The 27821-nt window shown below is 45.3% G+C and overlaps 2 protein-coding genes and 1 long non-coding RNA gene across 9 annotated transcripts in view; 2 read left to right on the top strand and 1 right to left on the bottom strand.

The window, feature by feature from the left end:
• FLI1 (Fli-1 proto-oncogene, ETS transcription factor) overlaps positions 1-21679 on the top strand; it is a 110079-nt gene extending 88400 nt beyond the window's left edge. For both annotated transcript variants that reach the window (XM_063943654.1, XM_063943655.1), the window contains exons 6-9: positions 9904-9969; positions 12820-12879; positions 14455-14502; positions 18291-21679. In XM_063943654.1, coding sequence (XP_063799724.1) covers positions 9904-9969; positions 12820-12879; positions 14455-14502; positions 18291-18817 — 701 coding nt within the window. In that variant the 3' untranslated portion in view covers positions 18818-21679. The remainder of the gene's footprint in view (positions 1-9903; positions 9970-12819; positions 12880-14454; positions 14503-18290) is intronic.
• Positions 1-27180, bottom strand: part of LOC134966705 (uncharacterized) — a 196628-nt gene extending 169448 nt beyond the window's left edge. Inside the window, exons 1-2 of the long non-coding RNA XR_010188691.1 lie at positions 26993-27180; positions 26509-26571 (exon numbers count right to left, since the gene is read on the bottom strand). This is a non-coding gene — a long non-coding RNA (uncharacterized LOC134966705). The remainder of the gene's footprint in view (positions 1-26508; positions 26572-26992) is intronic.
• The window catches only part of KCNJ5 (potassium inwardly rectifying channel subfamily J member 5), a 356956-nt gene continuing 355566 nt past the window's right edge, over positions 26432-27821 (top strand). For 2 of the 6 annotated variants that reach the window (XM_063943661.1, XM_063943658.1), the window contains exon 1: positions 26432-26451. Coding sequence is in view for 2 of the 6 variants with exons in the window: in XM_063943657.1 (XP_063799727.1) it covers positions 27508-27618 (111 nt within the window). In the remaining 4 variants the exon portion in view is untranslated. Of the gene's footprint in view, positions 26452-27455; positions 27619-27821 lie in introns of those variants that run through there. The other 4 variants (XM_063943657.1, XM_063943656.1, XM_063943662.1 and 1 more) reach the window with 3 other exon arrangements.

Raw genomic sequence — 27821 nt, 5'->3', positions numbered from 1 at the left:
CCAGCGTGCAATAATCTGCTTAGAAGCAGGAGCGCCTACCTTGTTGGCCGCATACAGGACAAACAGCGCCTCTGTTTTCCTCACCCGAGCCGTTCTGGCTACATAAATTTTCAAAGCTCTGACCACATCAAGGGACTTTGAATCAGCCAAGGCTTCAGTAGCCACAGGCACCACAATAGGTTGGTTCATGTGAAACGAAGAAACCACCTTCGGTAGAAATTGTTCTCAACTCCGCTCTATCCTCATGAAAAAATGAGATAGGGGCTTTTGTGAGACAAAGCCGCCAATTCGGACACTCGCCTTGCGGATGCCAAGGCCAATAGCATGACCACTTTCCAAGTGAGAAACTTTAACTCAACCTTTTGTAAAGGTTCAAACCAATGTGACGTAAGGAACTGTAACACCACGTTAAGGTCCCACGGTGCCACCGGGGGCACAAATGGAGGTTGGATGCGCATCACGCCTTTCATGAAAGTCTGTACTTCTGGAAGCGAAGCCAATTCCCTTTGAAAGAAAATTGATAATGGCGAAACCTGCACTTTAATGGAGCTTAACTTCAGGCCCGCATCCACACCAGCTTGCAAAAAATGGAGGAACCGACCCAGCTGAAATTCTTCCGTAGGAGCCTTCTAGGATTCACAACCAAGACACATATTTTCTCCAAATACGGTGACAATGCTTACCTCCTTTCTAGCCTTAATTAGAGTGGGGATGACTTCCCCGGGAATACCCTTCCTGGCTAGGATTTGGCGTTCAACTGCCATGCCGTCAAACGCAACCGCGGTAAGTCCTGGAAAACGCACGGTCCCTGCTGTAACAGATCCTCTCAGAGGAAGAGGCCAGGGATCTCCTGTGAGTAATTCCTGAAGATCCGGATACCAGGCCCTCCGTGGCCAATCTGGAACAATGAGTATCGCCCGGACCCTTGTGCTTCTTATGATCCTTATCACCTTTGGGATGAGTGGAAGTGGAGGGAACACCCACGGTGTCACCAGAGCGTCTACCGCTACTGCTTGAGGGTCCCTCGACCTGGAACAATATGGTCGGCAGCTTCTTGTTGAGGCGCGACGCCATCATGTCTATTTGAGGAAGTCCCCACCGACTTGTCACTTCTGCAAAGACCTCGATGAAGACCCCACTCTCCTGGATGGAGATCGTGTCTGCTGAGGAAGTCTGCTTCCCAGTTGTCCACACCTGGAATGAAGACCGCTGACAGAGCGCTTGCATGCTTTTCCGCCCAGCGAAGGATCTTGGTGGCCTCCGCCATCGCCGCTCTGCTCTTTGTTCCGCCCTGGCGGTTTATGTGCGCCACGGCTGTTATGTTGTCCGACTGAATCAGGACGGGCAGGTCGCGAAGAAGATGTTCCGCTTGTAGCAGGCCGTTGTAGATGGCCCTTAACTCCAGAATGTTTATGTGCAGACAAGCTTCCTGGCTTGACCATTTTCCCTGGAAATTTTGTCCCTGTGTGACTGCTCCCAAACCTCGGAGACTCGCGTCCGTGGCCACCAGAATCCAATCTTGGATGCCGAACCTGCGACCCTCTAGAAGGCGAGAACTTTGGAGCCGCCACAGGAGAGAAACCCTGGCCCTGGGGGACAGAGTTATTTTCCGGTGCATCTGTAGATGGGACCCTGACCACTTGTCCAGTAGGTTCCACTGAAACGTTCTTGCATGGAACCTGCCAAATGGAATGGCCTCGTAGGCCGCCACCATTTTCCCCAGCACTCGAGTGCATTGATGAATCGACACTCTTGGCGGTTTCATTAGTTCCTTGACCATGTTCTGGATTTCCTGAGCTTTTCCCAACGGGAGAAAAATCCTCTGCAGTCCCGTGTCCAGAATCATGCCCAAAAATGACAGCAGAGTTGTCGGAATCAGCTGTGACTTTGGTAAATTTAGGAGCCAGCCATGCTGTTGCAGCACCCGCAGGGAGAGCGCAAGGCTCTTTAGCAACTGCTCCTGTGATCTCGCCTTTATCAGGAGATCGTCCAAGTACGGGATAATTGTGACCCCTTGCTTGCGCAAGAGTACCATCATTTCCGCCATTACCTTGGTGAAAATCCTCAGGCCGTGGAAAGACCAAACGGCAAAGTCTGAAATTGGTAGTGACAATCCTGAACAGCGAACCGCAGGTACGCCTGATGAGGAGGATAAATGGGGACATGCAGATAAGCATCCTTTATGTCGACCGACACTATAATTCCCCCCCCCCCCCCCCACTCCAGACTGGAGATCACCGCTTGGAGAGACTCCATCTTGAATTTGAAACTTTTCAAATACACATTGCGGGATTTTAAAGTCAGAATTGGTCTGACCGAGCCTTCCGGCTTCGGGACCACAAACAGGCTTGAATAAAACCCTTCTCCCCGCTGTGACGGGGGAACCTCGACAATGACTCGCTGTTGACACAGCTTCTGTATTGCCGCACACACTACCTCTCTTTCCGGAAGAGAAGCTGTCAAGGCCGATTTGAAAAATTGGCATGGGGGCACGTCTTGAAACTCCAGTTTGTATCCTTGGGCCACAATTTCTAGCACCCAAGGATCCAGGCCCGAGAGAACCCAGACCTGACTGAAGAGTTGAAGACGCGCTCCCACCAGTGCGGACTCCCACAGGGGAGTCCCAGCGTCATTCGGTGGATTTGGCAGAAGCCGGGGCGGACTTTTGCTCCTGAGAGCTTGCCACAGCCGGCGATCTTTTTCCCCTCCCTTACCTCTTGCCACAAGGAAGGATGACCCACGTCCTTTCCGGAATTTCTGCGACCGAAAGGACTGCATTTGATACGGAGGCGTTTTCTTTTGCTGTGGAGGAACAAAAGGTAGAAACGAGGACTTACCCGCGGTAGCTGTAGAAACCAGATCCGCGAGGCCTTCTCCAAACAAAACTCCACCCTTGTAGGGCAGAGCTTCCATAGCCTTCTTAGAATCAGCATCACCATTCCATTGATGAGTCCACAACGCCCTTCTAGCCGAGACTGCCATGGCATTGGCCCTCGATCCCAAGAGGCCAATATCCCTCGCCGTCTCTTTTAGATAGACCGCACGGTCCCTGATATGACCCAGAGTCAACAGCACGCTATCTCGATCCAGGGTGTCTATGTCCGATGACAAGTTATCCGCCCACTTTTCAATCGCGTTACTCACCCACACCGAAGCCACAGCCGGTCTGAGGAGTGTACCTGTCGTGACAAATAGATTTCAAGGTAGCTTCCTGCCTCCGATCAGCAGGATCTTTAAGGGTCGCCATTTCAGGAGACGGTAGCGCCACTTTCTTGGATAAGCGCGCTAGAGCTTTGTCTACTGTGGGTGTTGCCTCCCACCCAACCCTATCCTGAGAAGGAAACTGGTAAGCCATAGCCATTCTCCTGGGAATGTGCCACCTCTTATCTGGCGTTTCCCAGGCTTTTTCAAAAAGGGCATTCAGTTCATGAGAGGGAGGGAACGTAACCCCCGGTTTCTTCCCCTTATACATACAGACCCGTGTCTCAGGGACAGCAGGGTCTTCCGTAACATGTAACACGTCTTTTATAGCCACAATCATGTACTGAATAGTCTTAGCCACCTTAGGATGTAACTTTGCATCATTATAGTCGACACTGGAGTCAGAATCCGTGTCGGTATCAGTGTCTGCTATCTGGGTAAATGAACATTTTTGGGACCCCGATGGGGCCGGATTGTGTGGTACCACTTCTCCCATGGCTTGCCTCCATGCTTGGTTCTGAGACTCAGATTTGTCCAACCTCTTGTGCAACAAAGCCACACTGTTATTCAACACATTCCACATGTCAACCCAATCAGCAGTCGGCGGTGCCGACAGAGTCACCCCTTCATTCTGCTCCGCTCTCACACTAACCTCATCCTGGGAAGAGCAGTTTCTGCCATGTCGACACGCACGTACCGACACCCCCACACACACTGGGCTAAAGGGGGCAGACCCACAATGAGGCCTGACAGAGAAGGAGTTTGCCAGCTCACACCCAGCGTCACCCCAGTTTGAAAAGCAAAATGCCCCAGACCTTAACGCTTGTAATAAAATACAACCAATCACCAAAATTATGTGCCCCCCCCCCCCTTCGTTTTTAGCACCCTGTAATTGTGACAGCAGTGGAAGGGCCAGGAGCAGCGTCTCTGCAGCAAGCTGTGGAGAGTAAATGGCGCTGGTCAGAGCTGAGGAGGAAGCCCCGCCCCCAACTAGGCGTGCTTCGCTCCCGCTATTAATCCACTGGCGGGGGTCTCAAAGCAGTGCCTATGCACTGTATAACAGCCAGCACTTATATTAAATGAGGTTTATATTGCAGCCCAGGGCGTCCCCCCTGCGCCCATGCAGTGCCTGTGTCAGCGGGAGCAATGGCGCTTCACGCCATTGCTCCCACTGCGCGGTACCTCAGGAAGACTGAAGTCTTCTGCCGCCTTCCGATGTCTTCTTTGCTTCGGTTACTCACCTGTCTTCAAGCTTCTGGCTCTGTGAGGGGGGACGGCGGCGCGGCTCCGGGAACGAGCAGCTAGGCGACCCAAGTGATCGGACCCTCTGGAGCTAATGGTGTCCAGTAGCCTAAGAAGCAGAGCCTATCAGTCTCACAGAAGTAGGTCTGCTTCTCTTCCCTCAGTCCCATGAATCAGGGAGCCTGTTGCCAGCAGTGCTCCCTGAAAAAAATAAACCTAACAAAAGTATTTTCAGAGAAACTCAGTAGAGCTCCCCTGTAGTGCATCCAGTCTCCTCTGGGCACAAAATCTAATTGAGGTCTGAAGGAGGGGCATAGAGGGAGGAGCCAGTTCACACCTATTCAAAGTCTTGTAGTGTGCCCATGTCTCCTGCGGATCCTGTCTATACCCCATGGTCCTTTTGGAGTCCCCAGCATCCTCTAGGACGAAGGAGAAAAATAAATTAACAAACTTTCACCACTCGGAGCATAACATGGTTGTCTTGGTGCACTTTGTAGAGATCATTTGGCTAACCATCCCTCCCCGCATCCGTATCCTAACCCTTCCTCCCCTGCAGTCTGACCCTAACCCTCCCCTCGCCTGACCCTAACCCTCCCTCCCCACAACCAAACCCTAACCCTCCCCGCAGCCCGACTCTAACCCTCCCTCCCCCGCCTGACCCTAACTCTCCCTCCCCCGCAGCCTGACCCTAATCCTCCCCGCAGCCTGACCCTAACCCTCCCTCCCCCGCAGCCTGACCCTAACCCTCCCCTCCCGAAGCCTGACCCCAACTCTCCCATCCCCCGCAGCCTGACCCCAACACTCCCATCCCCCACAGCCTGACCCCAACACTCCCTCCCCGGCAGCCTAAACCGAACCCTCCCTCCCCCGCAGCCTAAACCGAACCCTCCCTCCCCCGCAGCCTAAACCGAACCCTCCCGCAACCTGACCCTCCCCTCCCTCAGCCTGACCCAATCCCTCCCCGGCGTCCGGCATTTCAACAGGTGTCGGGATTCCCACACTGGCATCCTTACCGCCAGGATCCCGAAGGCCAGCATGCTGACTACCTCCCGTTGTATATTGTTCATAGCAGTGACGTGAGGTGAGGCAGAGCCATCCCTGTCACACTAATGTATATGAAAAATATAAATATCTTCTTAGTAATATTCTAATCAGTTTTATAGTCAAATCTCTGGAGTAAAAAGCCTCTGGCAGGTGCCTATCTTTTCTGATCAACTCCCCAAATTTCCAGCAGTAAATACTGCTGCACCTGTTAATGCCGACATGAATCCTTTGGCTCATATATTGGGGCAAATTTACTAAGATTGGAGTTCTATTTAAGATGAGATGTTGCCCATAGCAACTAGGATTCTACTTCTCATTTACCGTATGTAGCACCTTCTAGAACATAAAACCTGGAATCTGATTGGTTGCTATGGGCAACATCCCATCTTAAATAGAACTCCCATCTTAGTAAATCTACCCCATCGTGTGTGTAACTCTAGCTCCTGTACTAGCCAGTGCCTCCCCAGTCATTTACCTCACGTTCCTGGTTCATAGGTAAATTTCATGGTGCTATTTTTTTATTTTTATTTTTATTTAATTTTTTATGTAAATTGGCAAATATTGTGCAGGATTCAATTCTTTTCACCCCTTTCCACACCTGGGGGTAAATTTACTAAGGTGGGAGTTTAGAACTGGTGATGTTGCCCATAGCAACCAATCAGATTCTACTTAACATTTGTCTAGCTGCTTCTAGAAGATAATAGATACAATCTGATTAGTTGCTATGGGCAACATCACCAGTTCTAAACTCCCACCTTAGTAAATTTACCCCCTGTTCTGTTTCTGCCCTCAGGGGCGTGGTATCATTATTTCAGCTCGCTACACTTGGAGTAGGGAGGAACCCAACCCTTTACACAGCTAAATCTGATCACTATGGGCGCAATATGCGCAATAACGGAGATCATTTTAGAAAGGAAATTGGGCGTGATATATAATTTGAATCCCACCCAAAGGGGGAGATTCAAATGTTTGAAAAGTCGGTTGTGTGTCTGTTTTTTCCTGTCTATTAGATAGGAAATAACAGACTCCCAACTGACTTTTCAAACATTTGAATCTCCCCCAAAGAGTCACAGATGTTGTAGACTGAGGAAGTCAATGCAACCTTTATACTGCTTGTGACAGAGTGGTTTGGAAGTGGCAGACATCACCAGATCTCATTTCCTTCACACTGTCCTGACACAACACACAGGTCACTCATGACCGCATTGTGCGGAAGGACCATACATTTCTACAGGTAAGCACCATAGCCGCACAGCTACCAGTGCTGCCTGTGTGCATCTTGTGCTGCATAGGATTACGCATGTTGTACACATAACAGCAGTGGATTTATCCGGTGGCCAGGTGTGTTTATACCCCTACAACGATAAGATAAGGCTGCCTGGGCAGAATTCTCCCTTCTATAGAACCAGAACGCGCCGGTGAGAATGAGATCATTTATCTACCACACCTCGCTTTTGATCTCAAGCCTCTCATTTTTGGGGCAGTTATGAGGACCTATATCTGGTTCTTAAATTTAACATAAAATAATTATTGTACATTTGGTGTAGGTGTTCTTTTAGGGTAGCAGTTGATTTACCGACGGTCATAATCCCGACAGCCAATGCCCGACAGTCAAAATACTGACACGGTCATTATGTTGACATGTTCAAAATGCAGACAGTCAGAATACCGACATTTGAAATGCAGACATGTCAAAATGCCGACATATATTTGTAAAACATTTTTGCCCAAAAACAGACTTGTTCATACTTTACCATCCCAGCGGAGCTGGAGGGGGAACATAATAGTGTGCCAAGCAGAGCCAGGCTCCGTGCCTGAAGCATTGAGAGCGCAGTGAGCCATGAGAGTAGCCGCGGTACACTTAGATGGTGTCCATGTCGACTTAAGTCGACATGGACACAAAAATCAAACGAAAAAACTCATGTCGGTATTTTGATATTTTGGCATTTCAAATGTCAATGTTCTGACTATGTCGGCATTTTGAACATAAATCATACTGATGGGCTCTGGTACTGATGCAAGAGTTGGTAGTCAAATGTGCGTACATTATTTAAAGAGGTGGATGTGAATAATACATGCGCACTTGTTGAGCTGCGTACATCTGCGCATTATCAGCATGTGCTTGCACCGCCCTGTACCAGCTGCCCCAAGTACGCATCATAACGGGCATATCTGGCACACAATTGCTGGTCTGCATGAGCCACATTTACGGATTGTCGTCTACATGAGAACTTATCTTCCCACACCCATTCTAAGGTTTGGTGCATGTCAGAGAAACTGCGCGTGGAAGTCTACCAAGGTTGGTGCACATGTTCATGTATTGCATACGTGCACCTAAATCAAAATCCTGGTTACATAGATTAGAAATGTCCTTCTTGAGCCCCACCAGGTTTTATGGGTTTTGGGTTTGTTTTTTCAAATGGGTCAGAAAGTACAGCTACTCGTGTATGGAGTATTAATAGCACTGGAACACATCAGTGTTGCTCAACATGTGTCTTTTAGCTGGGGCACCAGGCATAAGTGGGGCAATGCCGTGGCAACTGGGCTTGCCATAATATCCCTTTAATCCGGGACACCTATGATTAAAACACAGGTTTTGTGGCTGATTAAAACCAAATGAAATTCAGGCTTGAATTTAGGCAGCCACAGAACCTGTCCCAGGCTAGAAAAGATATGGCGAGTTTACCCAAATCAGGACTCTCTCAGTAGGATGGATTGGGTTGGAATTCAAATGTTTGAAAAGTCAGTTGGGTGTCTATTAGATAGGAAAAAAAACAGACCCCCAACTGACTTTTCAAACATGTGAATCTCCCCCACTGCCTGTGACCCCATTGCCGGCACACCCCTAGTAAAAGTGTATACTGAACGCCTAGCCTCACACGCTGAGAGGGCAGCACATATGATTTGCAGATTTCTCTTTTTGTAAAATGTGTTGTTCTCTAGAGACCCTAGTGCGGGAGCACTTCTGTGTGCAGACACTGCCGTGGCCCCTGAATCTGTCTGCCTCCCTTGGCTGTGTCAGGCTGAAACGCTTTTCTTAAAACACTCTGTTTACGTGGGTGGTGTCCCGAGTCTTTGGCATTGCATCTCCAGTGTACTTTGGCAACTTTCCGTCACCATTAACTCCCTCGGTCCTGGATAAATAATAACATATTGTGGTAGTCACATACTGCTGGCTGTGAAGCAGATGTTTATTAGGGTGATGGTGTCGATTTTCAACATGTAGACACTCCCCAGGTTCCTGCACTAATAGGCGGCTTCTTTCAGAAGTTCCTATTGCGAGAGGACCCGAGTACATCCAAAGCTAGTAGCAAGCAACAGTCCGAGTTTTCACTGCAAGAAGCTTATGAAATGCAATTGGATTGGTGTGCGAGCGAGGTCTCCTACTAAGGAGGAGTAGATATGTTGGGTTCTAGCAACATGAAGGAGATTCTGCAAGGCGGCGTTATCCAAATTACAGTCATGGGTAGCCTTTTATTCATGCTGGTACAGGGAGAGCAAAGGCCATGACTAAACCCACAGCAGTAATGTAGAGGAGGACTACGAGCAGAGCTGGATTAGGAGCCCACGGGGGCCCTAAGCAACATGTGGGTTTTAGCTCCTTTCCCACCTCAGTTTGTCAGGAAACACCTTAAAAAATGTATAGGGCTAATCTAAGCTACTCAGTGCTAACTGGGCCCTAGATAGGAGCCTAAGTTGCCTATTGGATAATTCAGATATGTCTGGGAGACAGGTATTAGCAGATTGGGTAAGGGATCAGTACGATATCCCGGCTGTTAGAACACAGACGCCGGATTCCCGACAGCTGGAATACTGGCGGCGAGCACAACGTGGCCGCTCGCCACGCATCGGGCTCGGTGGTGACCTTTGGTCGCCACACTAATTAGGGCGTGGACCACCACCCAAGTGGGGATTCCGGGCGTCGGTCAGGATTTCAACCGTCAGCATTTCACCGGGTGTCGGAATTCCTGCGTCGGCAAATTGACCACATATCTTGGGTAATAAAGCTGTATGTCTGCATTGTACGTTTCTCCCATTGGACACTGCATGTGTGTACAATACAATACAATACAATACAATACATGTGGCATCAGGGCAAATGGAGAGATGGTCAGCTATTATATCCTGCATTACACAATGGTACTACAGCCACCCCACATTATACAGATGGAGAAATGGACGCTCCACGTGCAGCTCAAATATAGAAATATAACCGAAACGGTAAATCGCAGTCACCACAATGTAAGTTTACAGAGAGAGATACTATTCAATTCATGTCAGACCCACGGCTTCGATACATTTCTGAGGGTTTGAGGAATTTATAATAAAGTTTCTAGACATTTGCACAGTAACATAAATGTATTTTAAGTCCGCTCAAGAAAATCTGTCCCATAACGACTTCTCCACCTTCTGCAGATCCTTCCTACGATGCTGTCCGAAGATCTGGGTGGGGAAATAATGTGAACTCATCAGTCACAAAAAGTAAGTACATTTTGCCAAGTGCTGAATTGCACACGTCAGCGCAATTGTAACGCTCTGTCGCTGCAGTGGGACTGTCACCTGGGTGATAAATACGGGACTTGGTTCCACGCGTTAATAGGACCGAAACGAACGATGGCTTGAGTCTCGCGGGACTATTGTCATTTCTACTCTTCTTCCCACTTTGCATCTTGCCAATTTCAAGTTGGAGTTTAAAGTTTTAGGACCAAATTCCTTTAACTTAGATAGTGTCTTATGGTCTCCTAATATGTTGTGTAATGGGAACAGGGAGAACTGCAGTTCTTAGAAGCACAAATAGTCCTGAAGTAGTGGCCCAAATACAGTACATTCTGTTTTGAGACTATTTTTGTACATTTGTAGTTGGAATTAGGAAACTGATAACTTAATACAAAAAGGAAATTCTGCGACAAAGATTCTATCAGTTTCCAGAGAGTCCAAGGATATAAGTGAACAAGTGTATTGCACCCCAATCCGCATGTTTTTGCTTTTTAGGATTAACTTTGTCTCCACCCACAGAGCTAGTTGGTTCTCTCTCTTTGGTGCAATTCTATTCCCCAGGTATGTGAGGATCAGGCAGTGAGGGTGGTGCTACAATCTCTCAATGATGGAACTTGCCCACCAGGAAATATGGTTCTGCTTGGCCCACCATCTAGTCTGCTCCCTAGTGACCGAGATATTGGCACCATATGTTGTAGAGCAGTAATAGGCAAGACGACTGGCTCTGGGGCCACATGCAGCCATCCGAGCCCTCACTTACATCCCCCAGCTCCTTTTTGCTTGTTGTCATATTTGTTGTCTATAGCTTGTAATGCTTATTAAAAAGGCCTACTGATATCTTATAGATAGGAGTCTCTTTCATTGCGTAAAAAATATTACTATTGATATTAAGAGTAACTAACTGATGTGCCCGGTTTTAACTGGGCAAAGGTTTGGTGGGCGGAACATTTTACCCCTTTTCACCCCCTTAGAAGTCAAATTTCAAAATTCCCTGCTTAGTGGGTGGCTGCAAATAACGGTCACAGTTTCCAGACCACCCAACAGGTGCACGGGGAGAGTTCACCAACCGTCACATGTTCCACAGCACAGTGGTGATGCATTGTAAATGGCAGGCTGAAGTTTTGCAATATAACTCCGAAAATGAAGCAACCAATTACAACACTTATATTTTGCTGTAAATCTACGGACCAAGATAACGGCATCATAGAAATAGGTCACTCATAAAAGTCATACTTCTGCTATTAATATATCGGTGTGCGGCCGGTTGAAAGGCAGCCTGAAGTGAGTCTCATCGCTACATATTGGTGTAAGCCAAGAATCTACTCATATCACATTCAGGCAACAAATACAAATGGCTCGTCACTCTGGTTTATTTTTATCCATGGTGAATCAAATGAATAAATGATAATGTAGCATAAAAATCAAATTATGTAGTATTGTCGTAATGCTTTACCACGTGCTAAATATGCAGACTATACAGACACAGCGTCAAGCATGTTGGGCACTGGGACCCAGCATATGTATAATATGGCCTCTGATGACCAGCTGTACATGGAAAATGTCACAGATGTGTTTGTCTGTGGAACCGGACTAGGAATCTTGGCTGGAACAGAGTCAGAGGGAATCGGACAGAAACTGGAAGGTCTAATGTAATTCTTCCTCATAAGTCAGGGTAGGTTAGGAGCAGTGTAGAACGAGATCTGTTAGGAGGAAGCTGATCCACAGACGTGGCAGTCCTAGGTGCCTTGGACACTGAAGCAGAGTTGAACTGGTAGGCACGGAGCACCTGATTAGAACTGGGGAGTGCTGCAACTGGACTTGTTCAGGACAGCACTGAAGCCAGGATTAACCAGAATAGCTGGATAGAGGGACACCAGGACTGAACTGGAATAGCTGGAGCCAGGAGCGCCGAGATGGACACTGTGTTGATAGTTTCAATGAGCATGCAGCAGGGATGAAAACAACATTGCACTGGCACCATCTCAGCACAGAGAAGCTCCCTTTATACCACTGCTCCCATGTGATTGGCTGTGACTGCTCAGGGTTGAATCCAGACATTCCATTAGTGGTGCAGCAGTCAGCTGATACAACCCAATATGGTGTCACCCACCAGCCGGCGGGAAGCACCACTCGTGGACGCCGGGACACCTACCGGCAGCCAAGGAGAAGGAATCTATGCGGCCAGGGCGGAGAGGCTGGTCAGCGTGTAAGCACCGCCACATCGCTGAGGACCAGAGCAGTGGGATAGGTGAGAGAGCAAGCAGCAGGGAAGAACCTACCACTTTGTGACAGAAAGGCTAAGACCAGCATCCATTGTGCAGTTCTCACACTCACTAGAGGAAGCTGTGTGGGAATACGTATCAGGGCTTGCTTCTACATAAAACAAGAACTATTACAGTTACTATAAGCCTGTAGGTAGCAGACAACCATCTAAAAACAAAAAACAAAAAAAACACAATTTAGACTTGACGAGGTACAGAGTGTTGTGAATACAATTTGCAGACATCAGCTCAAACTTCCAGTACAACGATAGGTTATTAGATGATTTGTGGAAGCTGGGTTGCTTTATGACATTGCTGTAGAAATGGTTTTGACATCAGCCGGAATCTTTAAGTTTGAATAGAGTTCACTATTTAGAAACATATGGCTTATTTGCAGATGTACATCTGGCAGATGTTCTTGTTTATGGAATTCCGCTGGTTCTATTTAAAAGACAGAACTGCAGGAAAAATACAATACAGACATTTTGATAGAATTTGTCAGGAAAGTGGACAATTAATATGTCCTCTCTATTGCAAGGTGTGCAGATTATAAGATTTCCATGTTATGTTACAGGTCCCCCCGTAGGAGGCACCCAAAATGTGAATAAGAATGCAGAACAGCGTCCACAGCCAGGTACCAACATCTCACAGCTCCAAGTACTGCATCTTATAAGGCTGCATATTTTCCATGTTTTGTCCTAAATAAAAGGATATTTACAGGAGTATATAGCGTGCAGTAGAAATATATACATTCTGAGTTACAAGGGAAGAGATGGGACCATGGGAAGTCATATTTGGACAAGAAGTCTTCTGACAAGGGGAGAGAATGGAAGTCACATGACAAGGAAAGGAGTAAATTTAGACAAGAGGAGTAGTCTGACAATATGAGGGGTCATTTATTGAGCCAGAGGTGGTGAGGGATACACATAATGGGGGGAGGGGGGGAGGGATCACACGTGACAAGGAGAGGGATAGGAGTCGGGTGTGGTTCGTTTTATAGACATGTGCTAGGTCGACAGGTCTAAAGGTCGACATGAGGATTTTTTTTTTTTGGTGTCGTTTTCTTCGTAAAGTGACCGGGATCCCAAATTAGTGCACCGCTTCGCTCGCCATGCTTCGGGCATGGTGCCTTCGCTTGGCACACTTTACCGTTCCAATCGTAGTGCACGTGGATCGTTAAGTATGAAAAAATCCCCCCCCCCCCAAAAAAGTGAAAAACTCATGTCGACCTTTAGACCTGTCGACCTAGCACATGTCGACCTAGAAACCCTGTCGACCTTCCATCCATGTCGACCTAGTGACCGTCGACCTATAGTGGTCGACCTAAACATTGTCGACCTAGACACTGTCGATCTTCAGACCGGATCCCATAGGAGTCATATGTGACAAGGTTATAGTGGTGGGGAAACATGGCATATCTACAACCCAATGACACAAACTGTGTCAATCGACCACTTTCCCAGTACTGTCCATATGATCCACTAGGGCTTAGGGATAACCATCAGATCTCCGCCATTACTGGAAAACCCACTGACCATCAGTGGCAAACCATCTTCGGCTGCTAACCATTGATGGTAAACGGCCATCCCTACTAGTTCTCATTTACGAACACTGAATTAATTACAAATATTGCCCTAATCAAAAGCTATCATTGGCTTGTTGTCCAACTCGTAACACTGTAGTAAGTACAGGCTGGTTGCTGTAGTTCAGAGAAAACACTGCACCTACATGTGTTAGTAAATGAGCTATATGCGGTGGAATTCACAAAGAATATTTATGTATTTGAATGATTTTTCCTTTAACCCAGAATTCAAACAATTAGCCTATTTATTTCCAACCAGACCATAAAAGATACTTTGTTAAGATTAGGCAGAATAAGTAAAAACTTATTTTGTGAATAGTTTGTTACATTTACATTAGAAATGAAACGTAAGCATTTCCATTGTGATACTCAAGACCATTTACAAGTCTACAAAGTAAAAATATTTTTAATATAAATTTACCAACCCAAATTCTTAATGAAGATTAAAGAACTGTTTTAATATTTAGAACTTTTCAAAACTTCTTTTAGGGTTCTTTAGGAAGTGAAGTTTGTAAATTCTACTCAATGTATAAACAGCGTAGTTCTGTCCAATATCTAGAGCACAACAGGAAAACGCTAGGCCCTAGACAGAGACTACAGAGATTTTATATTGTTTTCCTTTTTCAGATCCTTACCAAATATTGGGGCCTACAAGCAGCAGGTTGGCTAATCCAGGTGAGGAAATTAACATTTTCCTGTATGTGATCTCTTTCTGCACAGAGACAGATTTATGTAATGTAGCTTTAGGCAGTTGAGTTCCCGTGCACCTTTGTTCAAGTTCCTTGGCTTTTCTTTACCAACTAATAAACGGTTTCTGTGAATCATTCACTTTACCGATTCAAGTGCAGGGCTAGCAATCTTATGAATACAAGATGCTTACATAATAGTAGAGTATCACGGCAAGACATTTTATAATCTTTACATTCATTCATTCCTTCCTCCACAGGCCTGTCTGCATGCATACATACTGTACATATACAGGCTTGCAAACACAGTATACAACGAGTTGCATACATACCATACCTGTCAATTCTCCTTGAAAGTCGGGGAGATGCTCTCAAAAGTAGGTGATCTCCCTAACTCCCTGGAAAGTCTAGTAATCTCCCTGAAGCCAGGCTGGGTGTACGCAACAGTAATAATGTCATCACTCTTCGTCCACCATGGGGAAATCACTGGGAAGAATAAGGAAGATGGGTGCTGGAAGAAATGGCCAGTTAAGTTGCAGGGATATTCAGGAAAATGAAACAAGTACATTTACAGAGGAGAAGGTCCTAACAGAACTCTCAAAGCTGAAAGTGGACAAATCTAGGGGGGCTAGATGGGATACATCCAAGGATACTAAAAGAACTTAAAAAGAGGTGCCGGTCTCACCATTGACAGAATTATTCAACCAGTCATTAGCTACAGGAGTAATTCCAGAGGACTGGAAAAGAGCGAACGTAGTCCCACTGCACAAAAGTGGAAGCAAGGAAGAGGCAGACCATTACAGACCAGCGAGTCTTACATCAGCAGTAGGGAAATTGATGGAAACACTTTTAAAAGAAAGAGTTATAGATTATCTCCAATCCAGCAATTTACAGGATCCCAAACAGCATGGATTCAGTGGGGGTAGGTCATATCAAACACATTTTATTGACTTTTTTGACTGTGAGACTAAAGTGATGGATAAAGGTGGAGCTGTGGATATAGCTCATCTATACTTTAGTAAGGCTTTTGACACTGTTCCACATCGCACACTGCTAAATAAACTTGGAATCTTGGGATTGGATACTAGGATTATTGAATGGTTAAGATCTTGGTTGCAGGATAGAAAACAGAGAGTTGTGGTAAATGGAGTGCATTCATAGAAGGGAAATGTTACCAGTGGAGTACCCCAGGGATCTGTACCTGGACCAGTGCTTTTTAATATCTTTATTGGTGGCATTGCAAATGGCATTAAAGGGAAAGTATGCCTTTTTGCAGATGACACACGGGTATGCAACACGGTAGACACACCAGATGGAGTCAAACAAATGATTGAGGATCTAGGTAGACTACAGGAATGGTCAAGAGCGTGGCAATTACAGTTTAATGCCAAGAAATGCAAAACCATGCACTTGGGTCTCATAAATCCAAAGTCTAAATATAGTATTAATGGCACTATACTGGAAACTACTGAGAAGGAAAGGGATCTAGGAGTCACTATTTCAGGTGACTTAAAGGCAGGTAAGCAATGTAACAAAACAATGAGGAAGGCTAGGCAGATACTTGGCTGCACTGGGAAAGGAATCAGCAGCAGAGAGTAGTAATAATGCCACTGTATAGGTCATTGGTACGGCCTCATCTCGAATACTGTGTTCAATTCTGGAGGCCATATCTTCAAAAGGATATTAATACATTAGAGACTGTACAAAGAACGGCAACTAAAATGGTGCATGGCCTACATCACAAAACATACCCAGAAAGACTAAAAAAAATCTCTATGTATAGTTTGGAGCAGAGAAGGGAAAGGGGGGACATGGTAGAAACTTTAAAATATATCAAAGGTTTTAACAAAGTCCAGGAGGGAAACATTTTCCAAATGAAGAGAAGCAATAGGACACGAGGACATGCACAGGGGTGGGGGTTTCAGGGGAGATCCGAGGAAAAATTACTTCACAAAAAGGGTAGTGGACAAGTGGAATAGCCTCCCATCAGAGGTGGTAGAGGCTAAGACAGTAGAGCGATGTAAACATGCATGGGATAGACATAAGGATATCCTTATAAAGAAATAAGGATCAAATAAGGTTCGAGATAAAAATATGGTAAAAAAAAAAGGGGGGGGGGGGGCAGACTAGATGGGCCAAGTGGTTCTTGTCTGCCGTCACATTCTATGTTTCTCCAGCACACAGATGGCCACATGAGTGGCTGTGTGCTCACTGATGGGTGATGAATTACAGGCGATTTGTGCCCAAGGATGTGTGCTCCATTAAAGGACGTGTGTTGCATTACAGGGCCAATTAGAAAAGTCGTACAGTGCAGCTTATTTTTAAACGAACAGTCGGTTACATCTCATTAGTGGGTTCATGGGCTAGAGAGCAGACTTATTTCCCATCTTTGCAGGCTTTTTCTGTAGCCATTGCAGTTTTTTCCCCCTTTACCATGAGAACTTTGCCTCAGTTTGCAAAACTAAATTCAAAGCACAGCCTATAACATGTGCACCTATGCCACATTATCTAGCTGTTGTATAACTTAGAAAGAAAACAAAAATACAAAATAAAATCAGTGCTGGTTTATATATACTCAACCATGTAACTGCATACTGTTACCAGTCTTTGTCAGCACCATTAAACAGTGCGTATACTGCCCCCCAGTGGACAAAATGGTTTCTGCAAACACACATTTACTCCTGAATTTGATGAAGCTTTCAGCCTCTGTTATTTCAGCTAAATTTAACCCCCCTCTCCCCCCCAAAAAAAACAACAACAAAAAAACCTATTCATCAGGCTAGCAATGGTAGCTGACAGTGCATGCTTTCAAATCTATGTAGGACTATTCCTCCAGCATGCTGCCAGTAACACAAAGTACTTAAGTATACAAAGTAAAGTTTTAGCTGGGTTTCCACTTGCAGATGTACCAAGGGGGTGATTCAAGTCACACTGACATGGGGGGGGGGGGGGGGGGGGGATGCCCAGCACAGGGCTAGCCCATCCCGCATGTCGCAGACGTACAAAAGCATTGCACAGCGGCGATGCTTTTGTACTTCAGGAGTAGATCCCAGCCAGCGCAGCTCCTGCCCTGTACTATTTTTTAGCATATTTAATAACCCCAACATCTCCAGTGAATCAACATAGTTCCTTGTGCACAAATCAATCACATATCCTTGGGCACACAGCTACTCATGTAGGCATCAGTGTGTTGGACAGCAGCAGCCATTTTCACGGACGTACAAAAATCACTGGGAAAATGGCTGCCCCGCCATTTTCCTGGAGATCTGTGCCTGCGCAGTAGAGTCTGAGCGCTCTAGTGCTCGGACTCTCAGCGCTGTCGGCAGAGAGGAGGGGGCCAGAACGGAAGAGGCTGCACCCAGGCCTCCTCCTCTCTTAAAGCGCCCCTGTCTGTGAGATTGGTAGGCTCTTCACAGATATAGGCAGTCCACCTCTATTTCAGTAAGTATGATTATCCTATTTATTATATATAAAAAATTCCCATGTGTAGCTATTTTGCATAGAATAAACCCAACTTACAGTATTTTATAGTTAACGCCATCCTAGAATAAAACAAATACTGTATAGAATCCCAAATTTGGTAGTTAACGGCTTTTGAAGAGTTACACCAACACTCCTGAACATAAATGGATCAATGATCTTCATAAGGCTTCCATGACCAGTACTCATACATAGTTGTAGTATTCCCGCAGTATTACTATAATAGTGGTTATTAAATAACGATGAGAAAATTAGACCAGATGATATGTTACTGATATATGTGTATCTCTCTTGCAGGAAGTGGTCAAATCCAGTTGTGGCAATTTCTTCTCGAGCTGCTGTCGGACAGTGCCAATGCTAGCTGTATCACCTGGGAGGGCACAAACGGGGAGTTCAAAATGACAGATCCAGATGAGGTGGCACGTAGATGGGGTGAACGGAAAAGCAAGCCCAACATGAACTATGACAAGCTCAGTCGGGCACTGAGATACTACTATGACAAAAATATTATGACTAAAGTCCACGGGAAGCGCTACGCCTACAAATTTGACTTTCATGGAATTGCTCAGGCTCTGCAGCCTCATCCCACTGAGACCTCCATGTACAAGTACCCATCGGAGTTTTCATATATGCCATCCTACCACACTCATCAACAGAAGGTTAATTTTGTCCCCTCACACCCTTCGTCGATGCCTGTAACATCTGGCTTCTTTGGAGCGACCTCACCCTACTGGAGTTCACCAAATGCAAACATCTACCCAAACCCTAACGTTCCACGGCATCCCAACAGCCACATGCAGCCGCATTTGGGAAGCTTCTATTAGACCTGTTCCACCACTTCATGTGTCTTTGTTGCCTACTCGGTGGATCTTTCCTGGAATACATTTCATTTATGAAGCCTAAGAAAAAAAAAAAAGTGTCCTTCGATGCAAACCGATCTCTGTACCACAACAGTATTATTCTCCAAGTACTCTTTTTTCCATCTCTCTGCAGAAGAGGAAAACGGTCTTTGTGAGCCAGTATTAATTCAAGCTTGCTCTTGCCAGGAATTGCAAGAGGATTTGCTTGAACCCGAGGATGTGATATGGAAGTTCTTTAACCAGCATATAACATATTGATCCATCCAACCAAGGGATTTGCCTTAGACTTATATGCTTACGTTTTTGAGCATTATTGATCTTTGAACTGTAGAATATCAAACGCACTGGATGGCAATAGGTATAAGCTTTAAAACCAACTGGAATTACAGCAATATTCATGTGTGTGTATGTGTGTGTAATGACCATAAGGGTAGTTTCAATGCTCATTGGGAGTGCAGAGTAACGCTCTTTAAGATAATCTTAATAAACAGACAAGTATTTCATTCAAAGCCATAATTATGGGGGTGCCTTTCAAAGTAATCCGCTTACTGCAGAAAATACCCAGGTAAAAGTTTAAAAGGACAGTTTCCTTACACTATAGTAGATAGGGATACGTTCTTACAACTATGAAACTTTGTAACCCTTTCTGAATGTCAAAAAACCTAACTACATCACCCCAGACACACAGTACCCGATTTAAAAAGGTTTATACTGAGAAACGCAGGGCCGTCATATATGTTATCTGTTAAAAGAAGAAACAGCAATTTGTGCAGAGCTAAATACTCGTATAATCTGACCCGTGTAGACCGTTCTCTAACATTCAGTATACTTCATATATTCAATGTTGTAAGAGAGGTCTACGGGAAGAGATATAAGATTTATATTAATATCTACTGGATGCTAATTGCTGGCAAGGAGGACACGTACAGTAGTTTTCTCATGTGATATGACCTATCGGTCATAGATAGGCTGTTGCCACATGATGAGCTATGAGGGATCCTGCCCATTCTCAAATCGGAGGAATAAAAGGCTCAGCTAGAAAATAGCCACAGTCTGCCAATGTAGGTAGCGCCACTCCATTCCGCGTTTGTCACAGCCGGCTCAGTGGGACATTTAGGTTACACCACTGCTTCATTAGGAGTAGCCATAGGACACAAAGATGCGGCAATAGTCATTTTCACTGCAGCTTCCATGTCACTGCTATAGATCAAAGGCGTCCCTCATTCCCCTATAGCAGGCCTGGCCATCCAGCAGCTCCAGCTGTTGTGACTCTACAAGTCCCAGCATGCCCTGCCATAGTTTTAGCACATCCTAATAGCAAAACTGTGGCAAGGCATGCTGGGACTTTAGTTTCACAAGAGCTGGAGAGCCACAGGTTGGCAGGGCCTGTCATATAGCCTGCTGTTGCATATTAACACGCAAGTCTATAACGCTTTCTCTATAAGCAACACTACTAGTCCAATATATCATTATACTACAGATTTCATCTAGAATATACCTACGTGTCAATACAATACCGTCTATACCACCAAAACAAGACTCAAACCGACGGCATCTCTGTGAAAACAAATGCACTGTCACCTGTAGCTTTCAGTAAAGGGAGACTCCTTCAATCCACAGGCCTCGCGCCATGCTGTATAATCTGACAAAGTCAACACTGCAGCACAAGGGACAGCTCCAGTTATACTACAATAAAAAGAACTAACACCTTTCTAACCTCTGCTCTCTATGGGGGGGTACTCAATTGTAATCGGAACTGCCGTCTTGTCGGAAAGACGGCAGTTTCCGACTTTTTTAGGCCGGAAACTGTTCTGACCTATTCAATTCCCCTGCTGTATTTCCAACAAGTCGGCAATTCCGACTTGTCGGAAAACACGTGGATCCACGTGTTTTGTCGGAATCGCAGCCAAATCAGACAGGTTTTATCCCCGTTTCCGACAATGTCAATCCGACTTTAAAAAGATTTGGCCACTCATTGAATACCGAGATGTCGGATCCTTTGCCTCAGAAAGGATCAGACATCAATTTAATATTTATATATAGAAAAAAAACACACATTATAGGGAATCCATTAACATACAAATTGTAATAGTGCAGTCCTAAATTTAGTGCTACACTTTAATTAAAATAAAAACCCATGACAGACGTTTAGAGAAAGTGATGCACGGGTAATTATGCTGTAACTAGTAATGACCAGGTTCTAGGTTTTGTTTCTAAGTATAAATCAGAAAGTCAAAACAAGGATCTGATTGGCTGCCAGGGGTTACAGTCATTTGTTGCACAAGTTTCCATGACTGCTTGCTTGTGTCTTCAGCCTTCCCTGCACTGTGTGCTCACAAGATTCTGTACACACAGACTTTAGTAGCTGAAGAGGTGTAGTGACAGGAAACATTGAGGTGAGACCTAAACAGCAGTATAGCTTAGATGCCCCCCCCCCCCTCCCCCCCACACACACCCACCCCCACATAGGATTCACAAACGCTGAGCGTTTGTCAGTACAGCACCCATAATTCACCAGACAAACTTACTGTATAAATTATGAATTATTTTCCTATATTTCACATAACAAACCTTCCATTACTACCCGCTCAGAAGTGAGAATATATACAAAGCATATAAACTAACGAGTAGACCTCGGTCACAGAAATGCAGGTTTTTTCTTACAGAACTGTATTTTGAATTTTGTACAGATGGGTTTTTTTTTTCCACTTATTTTTCTAATTTCCTGAGCGTTTTTGTACATTTTGGCTTTTTACCTTTGTATTGATATCTCCTACTCTTTACATTGAAAATAAGATGTAAAATAAAGTATTTTCATATCGTTAAGGGAAGTTTTTTTATTTATTTATTTTTATCTAGACCAAATAGCGAGAATGTAATCCACATTGCGGCAGATACACACATGTACTTATGCAAACAATTTTCATATATAAACAATATCTGAAATACTGTAAGTGTAAAGGCCAGTACTCACCGGTAGATCAGGGGAGAGATGTGTGCTGAGCGATCCGCTCAGCACACATCTCTCCCCCCACTCAGCACAGCACGTGTGTGATGAGCGTGCAGGGGGGGGGGCGCTCATTTTACCCAGCGGGTGAAATGAGCGACCTGCTAGATTGAGGCCAATCTAGCAGCAGCGATAGTGCCACACGGAGCCACACATCGCTATCGCTGTGGGGGGTATACCCGGAGAGATCTTGCTGAAAATCTGAGCAATCTAGTCAGATTGCTTAGGATTTTTGCTCCGTGAGTACCCCCCTTAAGAATTTGTTTTGTAAAGAAGAATTCTCAACATTTATCTTCAAATATCTTGTGATCAAATCTTTTAGAATGCATATTTGCATTAGGGATAAATGAAACAAATTAATTCCTGGAATACGCTGGACTGGAGGGCTGTATGATGAGTAATTTAAACATAAGGGGGTTTCAATTGCTCTTTGGATGGCACCCAGATAAAGAGATTCAATGGTTGCTGCGTTCAGGCGCGAGTGCTTACACATTGCTACTCACAGCCTCCTGAGGTGGCGAACAGAAATGTGCAAAAAGTCAGTAGTTTGGGCGCCTGTGGCATAAGTTGTGAGTGGTGGGCCCAGGTGTACAAATATGCTTTAGACCACCTCATCCTCCCAAGTTCATAATATGCCACATGACAGAAGGTGATACAGTGGCAGTGGGTGACAGGAAGAAGCAGCGGCCGACGGAGAGAGGGTGATGGAGAGAGGCAGAGGTCGACGGGTAAGCAGAAGGTGGCAGGGACAGACAGAGGGTGGCAGGAGAGAGAGAGAGGCAGAGGAGGAGATGGTGATGCCGGGGAGAGGCATTGGGTAACACGAAAAGTAACACAGCAGTGGGTAACGAAGCGAGGCAGTGGGTGACAGGGAGAGGCAGTGGGTGATGCCAGGAAGACGGTGACAGGCAATGTGTGACAAATATATTAATGTACTTACCTAGGCCCAGAACTGTAATGCAGGGAGTGCGGCTCTTCCTTGGGTTTTAACGCTATGGACGGTCACAAGATTGTGACTTCAAACTCGATGCCAGTGGCAAGGACAGCCTCATTCAGAGAGGAAGCCATGGTTTGAGCAATAAAGGAGGAAAGGAGAGGGGCTTGCGGCCCCTCCTCTTCTTCTGCCAGACCGTCACCACACTCATACAGCAGCTCAGCCTCAGCTGCTCATGCTCTGTTACTGGCTGACTGATGGCCTGCGGAGCAGGGGGGTATTCGGTTGTTAGGTCGACAGTAAGTAGGTCGACAGGGTCTTTAGGTCGTCAGGTCAAAAGGTCGACATGAGTTACTCACTTGTTTTCACGTTTTCATACTTAACGATCCACGTGGACTACGATTGGGAATGGTAAGCGAGCCATGCGAGGGGACACTGTGCACTAATTGGGGTTCCCGGTCACTGTACGGAGAAAACTACACCAAAAAAACATACCACACTCGAGCAGGTGTCAGCGGCAGCATATAATGAATCAGACTCATTGTAATGCCACCACCCTTCACTGGGCAGGCCCCAGTGCAATGCACCAGCTGCACCGCCACTGGTTCCACCAATGTTGGGTGCCCTAACCAGGACTTTAGATGGCTTTGGCCGCTTTATGCAACTAAACCCAGTGCTTTTGTACATGATATGGGCACCCATTAATTACAGCAGTGCCCTAATCAACTTTATCCCCCCCTTAGAGAGTCCTGTTGAGGACATTACTTGTCTGCACTGAATTCTTTATTCAAATTTTCTGTGGATCCACATATGGTCGACATACAAAAGGTCGACAGGGTCAAAAAGGTAGACAGCAGAAAAAGGGTAGACAGGCTCAAAAAAAATGACATGAAAATGGTTAACAGGTTTTTTTGTACATTTGTATGCTTCACCATATCTGAGCCAACTTTTGGTGTCACAACCATCTGTAATTGTTGCACTTGCTGGAAAAGTCACATACAGGGGTCTACAAATAAGGCACAAAATTATTCTGCCATATAATCTTCCTTAATGAATAGTCATCAATTCTGACATTAACCAGACAGAGGTAACACCTACATTACACGTGTTCCTTATAATGACATCACAGCTTTACATGGAGAACACCCCATATGCGAGACAGCGCAAGCATACACATTTGTAGAGCTATTATCAGCATTTTCTAGCAAATGTCTTCAGCAGCAATCATTTATTTCATGTTTCCTACTGCGGACATGGAAAATAAATGGAATCCTTGGCACAAAAGAACAAATGTTCCATAACATATGGAGTAAAAGTCATATTTTCTGTTCCTGCTGAAGTCTCTTGACAGCAACCTTTCCTAAAAGGTTTTTATTTAACGAATGTACAGAAGTTATTGGAATTTTAGCTGCAAATTCTCTAATACTCATTTGTATCCAGAAACGTAATTGTTCATTACATTGGGCAGACACAGTATTACAAGACCAGCCACGTTAATGTTCCCTTATACTGTATATAAACAGCATAACTGCACGGCTGGACTGAAAATCAGACGTAAGGCAAACAGTGACGGAACTACCAAAACCGCAGTGCGGCGCTAGATAATGAGGGGGGCTCATCCCAATATCCCCACCTTAAGGTCTGCACTCAAATTCTGAGAATGTGTAGGTCCGACGCATATGCAGTGGTTTACAGCGGCATTTACATGGCGTCACCCAAAGGAATCCATGCAGTCTGCGTTTTTCTTATCTGTCCAATTTTACATGATGGATCAGGTCATTCTGTATGGAGGAAATGTGGAAAAAATCCATTTAATTTAGGGCTCGCCAATATAAAATCTGCAGGACACATACTGCAAGCATAGAGATCCTTCGATCTTAATGCGGCGCCTGTTAGCCACACGAACAGTACTGATATATGAGGCTTAGCAATTGCCATGATACACACATCATTTATTGCTGGTGACTTGAGCAACATATATTATTACTGCCTATGGGCGGGATTTACTAAAGGGAAAATGCGGTAAAACCCCTGTTTTACCGCATTTTCATATGTACTAACTCCCGATCGCCGCGTTTTCGCACCATAGGGTATCGCCATCTTTTTATGGCGATACCCTATAGAAGTCTATGGGATTCTTACCGCCACATCCCGCCGCCGCACCGCTCATGACGACCCCCCCTTCCCCCCGGCATACCTGAGCCGCTGCTGGTGCGGCCCCCCTCCTCCTTCTCCCCCACATCACAGCCTTGTCTCCTTCCGGCCGCAGGGGGGAGGAGGAGGAGCCCGGGGTCTCCCTGCACACGTCACCTCCCGAGTCTGGGAGGTGACGGAGACCCCCGCCGACCCTGGCAGACATCATCGCTGGGGGCCTCCTATACCGCATTGCGATACTAATAGCATATGTTAGTACATATGCGATTAGTATCGCTGCGGTAGGCGGCGATGTCTTATAGTACATCTCGCCCTATGTGTGGATTAGCTACTAGTGCAGTGGTTCCCAAATGTGGGCCTCAAAAAACACTGACAGTCCAGGTTTTAAGGATATCCATGCTTGTCCACAGATGGTATAATCAAACTGACTGAGGTACTAATTAGCATGGATATCCTTAAAACCTGGACTGTTGAGGTGCCTTGAGCACTGCGTTTGGGAACCACTGCACTAGTGGGTTAATAGCAAGTTCTAGTTTTCATGTTTAAGTATCACATTTATTTTCCTTCAAAATCCATACATGTTTTAGATATATTGATCACCGGCTCACTCTATCATCTTCCTTCAGCTTAAATCAATCAAGCCTCGAGAAAATGATGCAAACTTGTTACATTTAAACTCTTTATTATCCTCTTCCACTATGGGTCTTGCGCCACCTCGTTCTAATTCTGCATATGCAACTGATAATGGTTTTAGCTGTATAAAGATGGTCAGTATGGGGATCAACATTAAATAAATTTAAATTAGCTATGTTGGAAGGGCTAATTGTGACAGCCATTGATAGTGTTATTGGTACTGTAAGTGGCACAGATGTATTGATCACCAGCCCACTCTGGTGGTTGAACTCGATGGACAATTGTCTTTTTTCAACCTCAACAACTATGTTACTATGTCAATTCACACCATCCAATATAATACTGCTATAATCTCCAGATCATGACCAGACATCTTAAGGGCCCCACACATTTGGCGATCCGCCGCCGAGCTGCCCGACGGCGGATATGGCCGACTGAAGTTTCTTCACTCCCCCCGTCACCCGGCTCCATAGCAGTGCAGGCAAATATGGACGAGATCGTCCATATTGGCCTGCATGCACAGCCGACGGGGCACCAGCGATGAACGAGCGCGGGGCCGCGCATCGTTCATCGCTGGTGCCTCCACACTGCACGATATGAACGTTATCTCGTTCATTAATGAACGAGATCGTTCATATCGTGCAGTCAAATCGCCCAGTGTGTAGGGCCTATTACACCATACTTGCCTACCTGACCCTCTTCATGAGGGAGAAAATGCTCTGTTCCTGGACTTTCCTGGTAATGTATGATTGCCATCACCTGTGTTGTTAGTTAATTGATAAGAAAGGTGTTTCACCACAGGTGATGGCAATCATACATTACCAGGAAAGTCCAGGAACAGAGCATTTTCTTCCTCAAGGAGAGGGTCAGGTAGGCAAGTATGACTTACACACATGTAGAAAATATATTCAGGTTATTACCACCAACCTCTGCTTGTGCAAAGTGTCACAGGATCACAGCAGATGTCCAGCATTCTATTTCATCTCTTGTCTAAAGAGTGACAAACAGAATTTAGTTACATTTTAGAACATAAATATACACATAAAAGACAAAAGTAGAAAATAATAATATATATAAAATTGTGCTCCAAATCTCAGGCGTAAAATGTGCAATTGCGAGCATATGCAAAATTTTAACTATTACATTGGTATCATATGCTCCAGGTTTATGTCAGGCATGTGTCACGTGTTGTTCATTTACACCGGGATTTTTATCACTTATTTTGCCTGTGAAATAAGTATTCACTGCAAAGTTTCAACAGTACTTAAAAAAAACTTCTCTAAAAATCAGATACAGATCTCCATTTTAAGTGCAAGTGCCAGAATCGCTGCAATACGCCCAGGTGCATAAACATGTGTGCACATTTGCAATGTTACAGAAATTACACAATGCAAACGGTCATACTACTCACCCTGCATCAGCCCCAGACTACGTGCAGATAGTGGAATGGAATACACAAGTGATAATAAGACACCATCCTTAGAAAAGAACAGAATTCTGTTTCTGACCACAGTCACTATACAACAACCCCAAACAGAATGACACAACAGAGACAAAGGAACCTGGGGCCTAATTCTGAGTTGATCGCAGCAGCAAATTTGTTAGCAGTTGGGCAAAACCATGTGCACTGCAGGAGGGGCAGATATAACATGTGCAGAGAGCGTTAGATTTGGGTGGGGTGTATTCAAACTGAAATCTAAATTGCAGTGTAAAAATAAAGCAGCCAGTATTTACCCTGCACAGAAACAAAATAACCCACCCAAATCTAACTCTCTCTGCACATGTTATATCTGCCCACCCCTGCAGTGCACATGGTTTTGCCCAATAGCTAACAAACTTGCTGCTGCGATCAACTCAGAATTACCCCCCTTATTCTATGTAGGGATCCCTGTGAAGCACAGGTGTGTTCAGTAATGACTGCCACTCATGATCTACTTAGGATTTCACCTGTGCTCTTTCAGGGAGCAAAGAAATCATTCTCATTACCCGAACACTCATATACACAGCTTTGCTGCGGCCACAGCAGGATGTACACAGGTGGGTGATTGGGATACGCACAGATTTCACATTTACTGTACTGTAGGCAGCCCTGGAACACTCTAGGATAAATATTAATATGGATAGCACAAGATTAAGAATTCTGAGAATCCTTTTCCACTGACATAAAAATCCCAGGTTTTTGCATGTGAACACATAAAACCTGGGATTTTAGTCGGTGGAAAAGGGGACCAAGTCCCCGA

Source organism: Pseudophryne corroboree, chromosome 10, assembly GCF_028390025.1.
Source record: "Pseudophryne corroboree isolate aPseCor3 chromosome 10, aPseCor3.hap2, whole genome shotgun sequence".
In the NCBI taxonomy this organism is placed as follows: domain Eukaryota; kingdom Metazoa; phylum Chordata; class Amphibia; order Anura; family Myobatrachidae; genus Pseudophryne; species Pseudophryne corroboree.
Note: the sequence above shows the minus strand (reverse complement) of the source record. Positions and strands in the feature narration are given on the sequence as shown.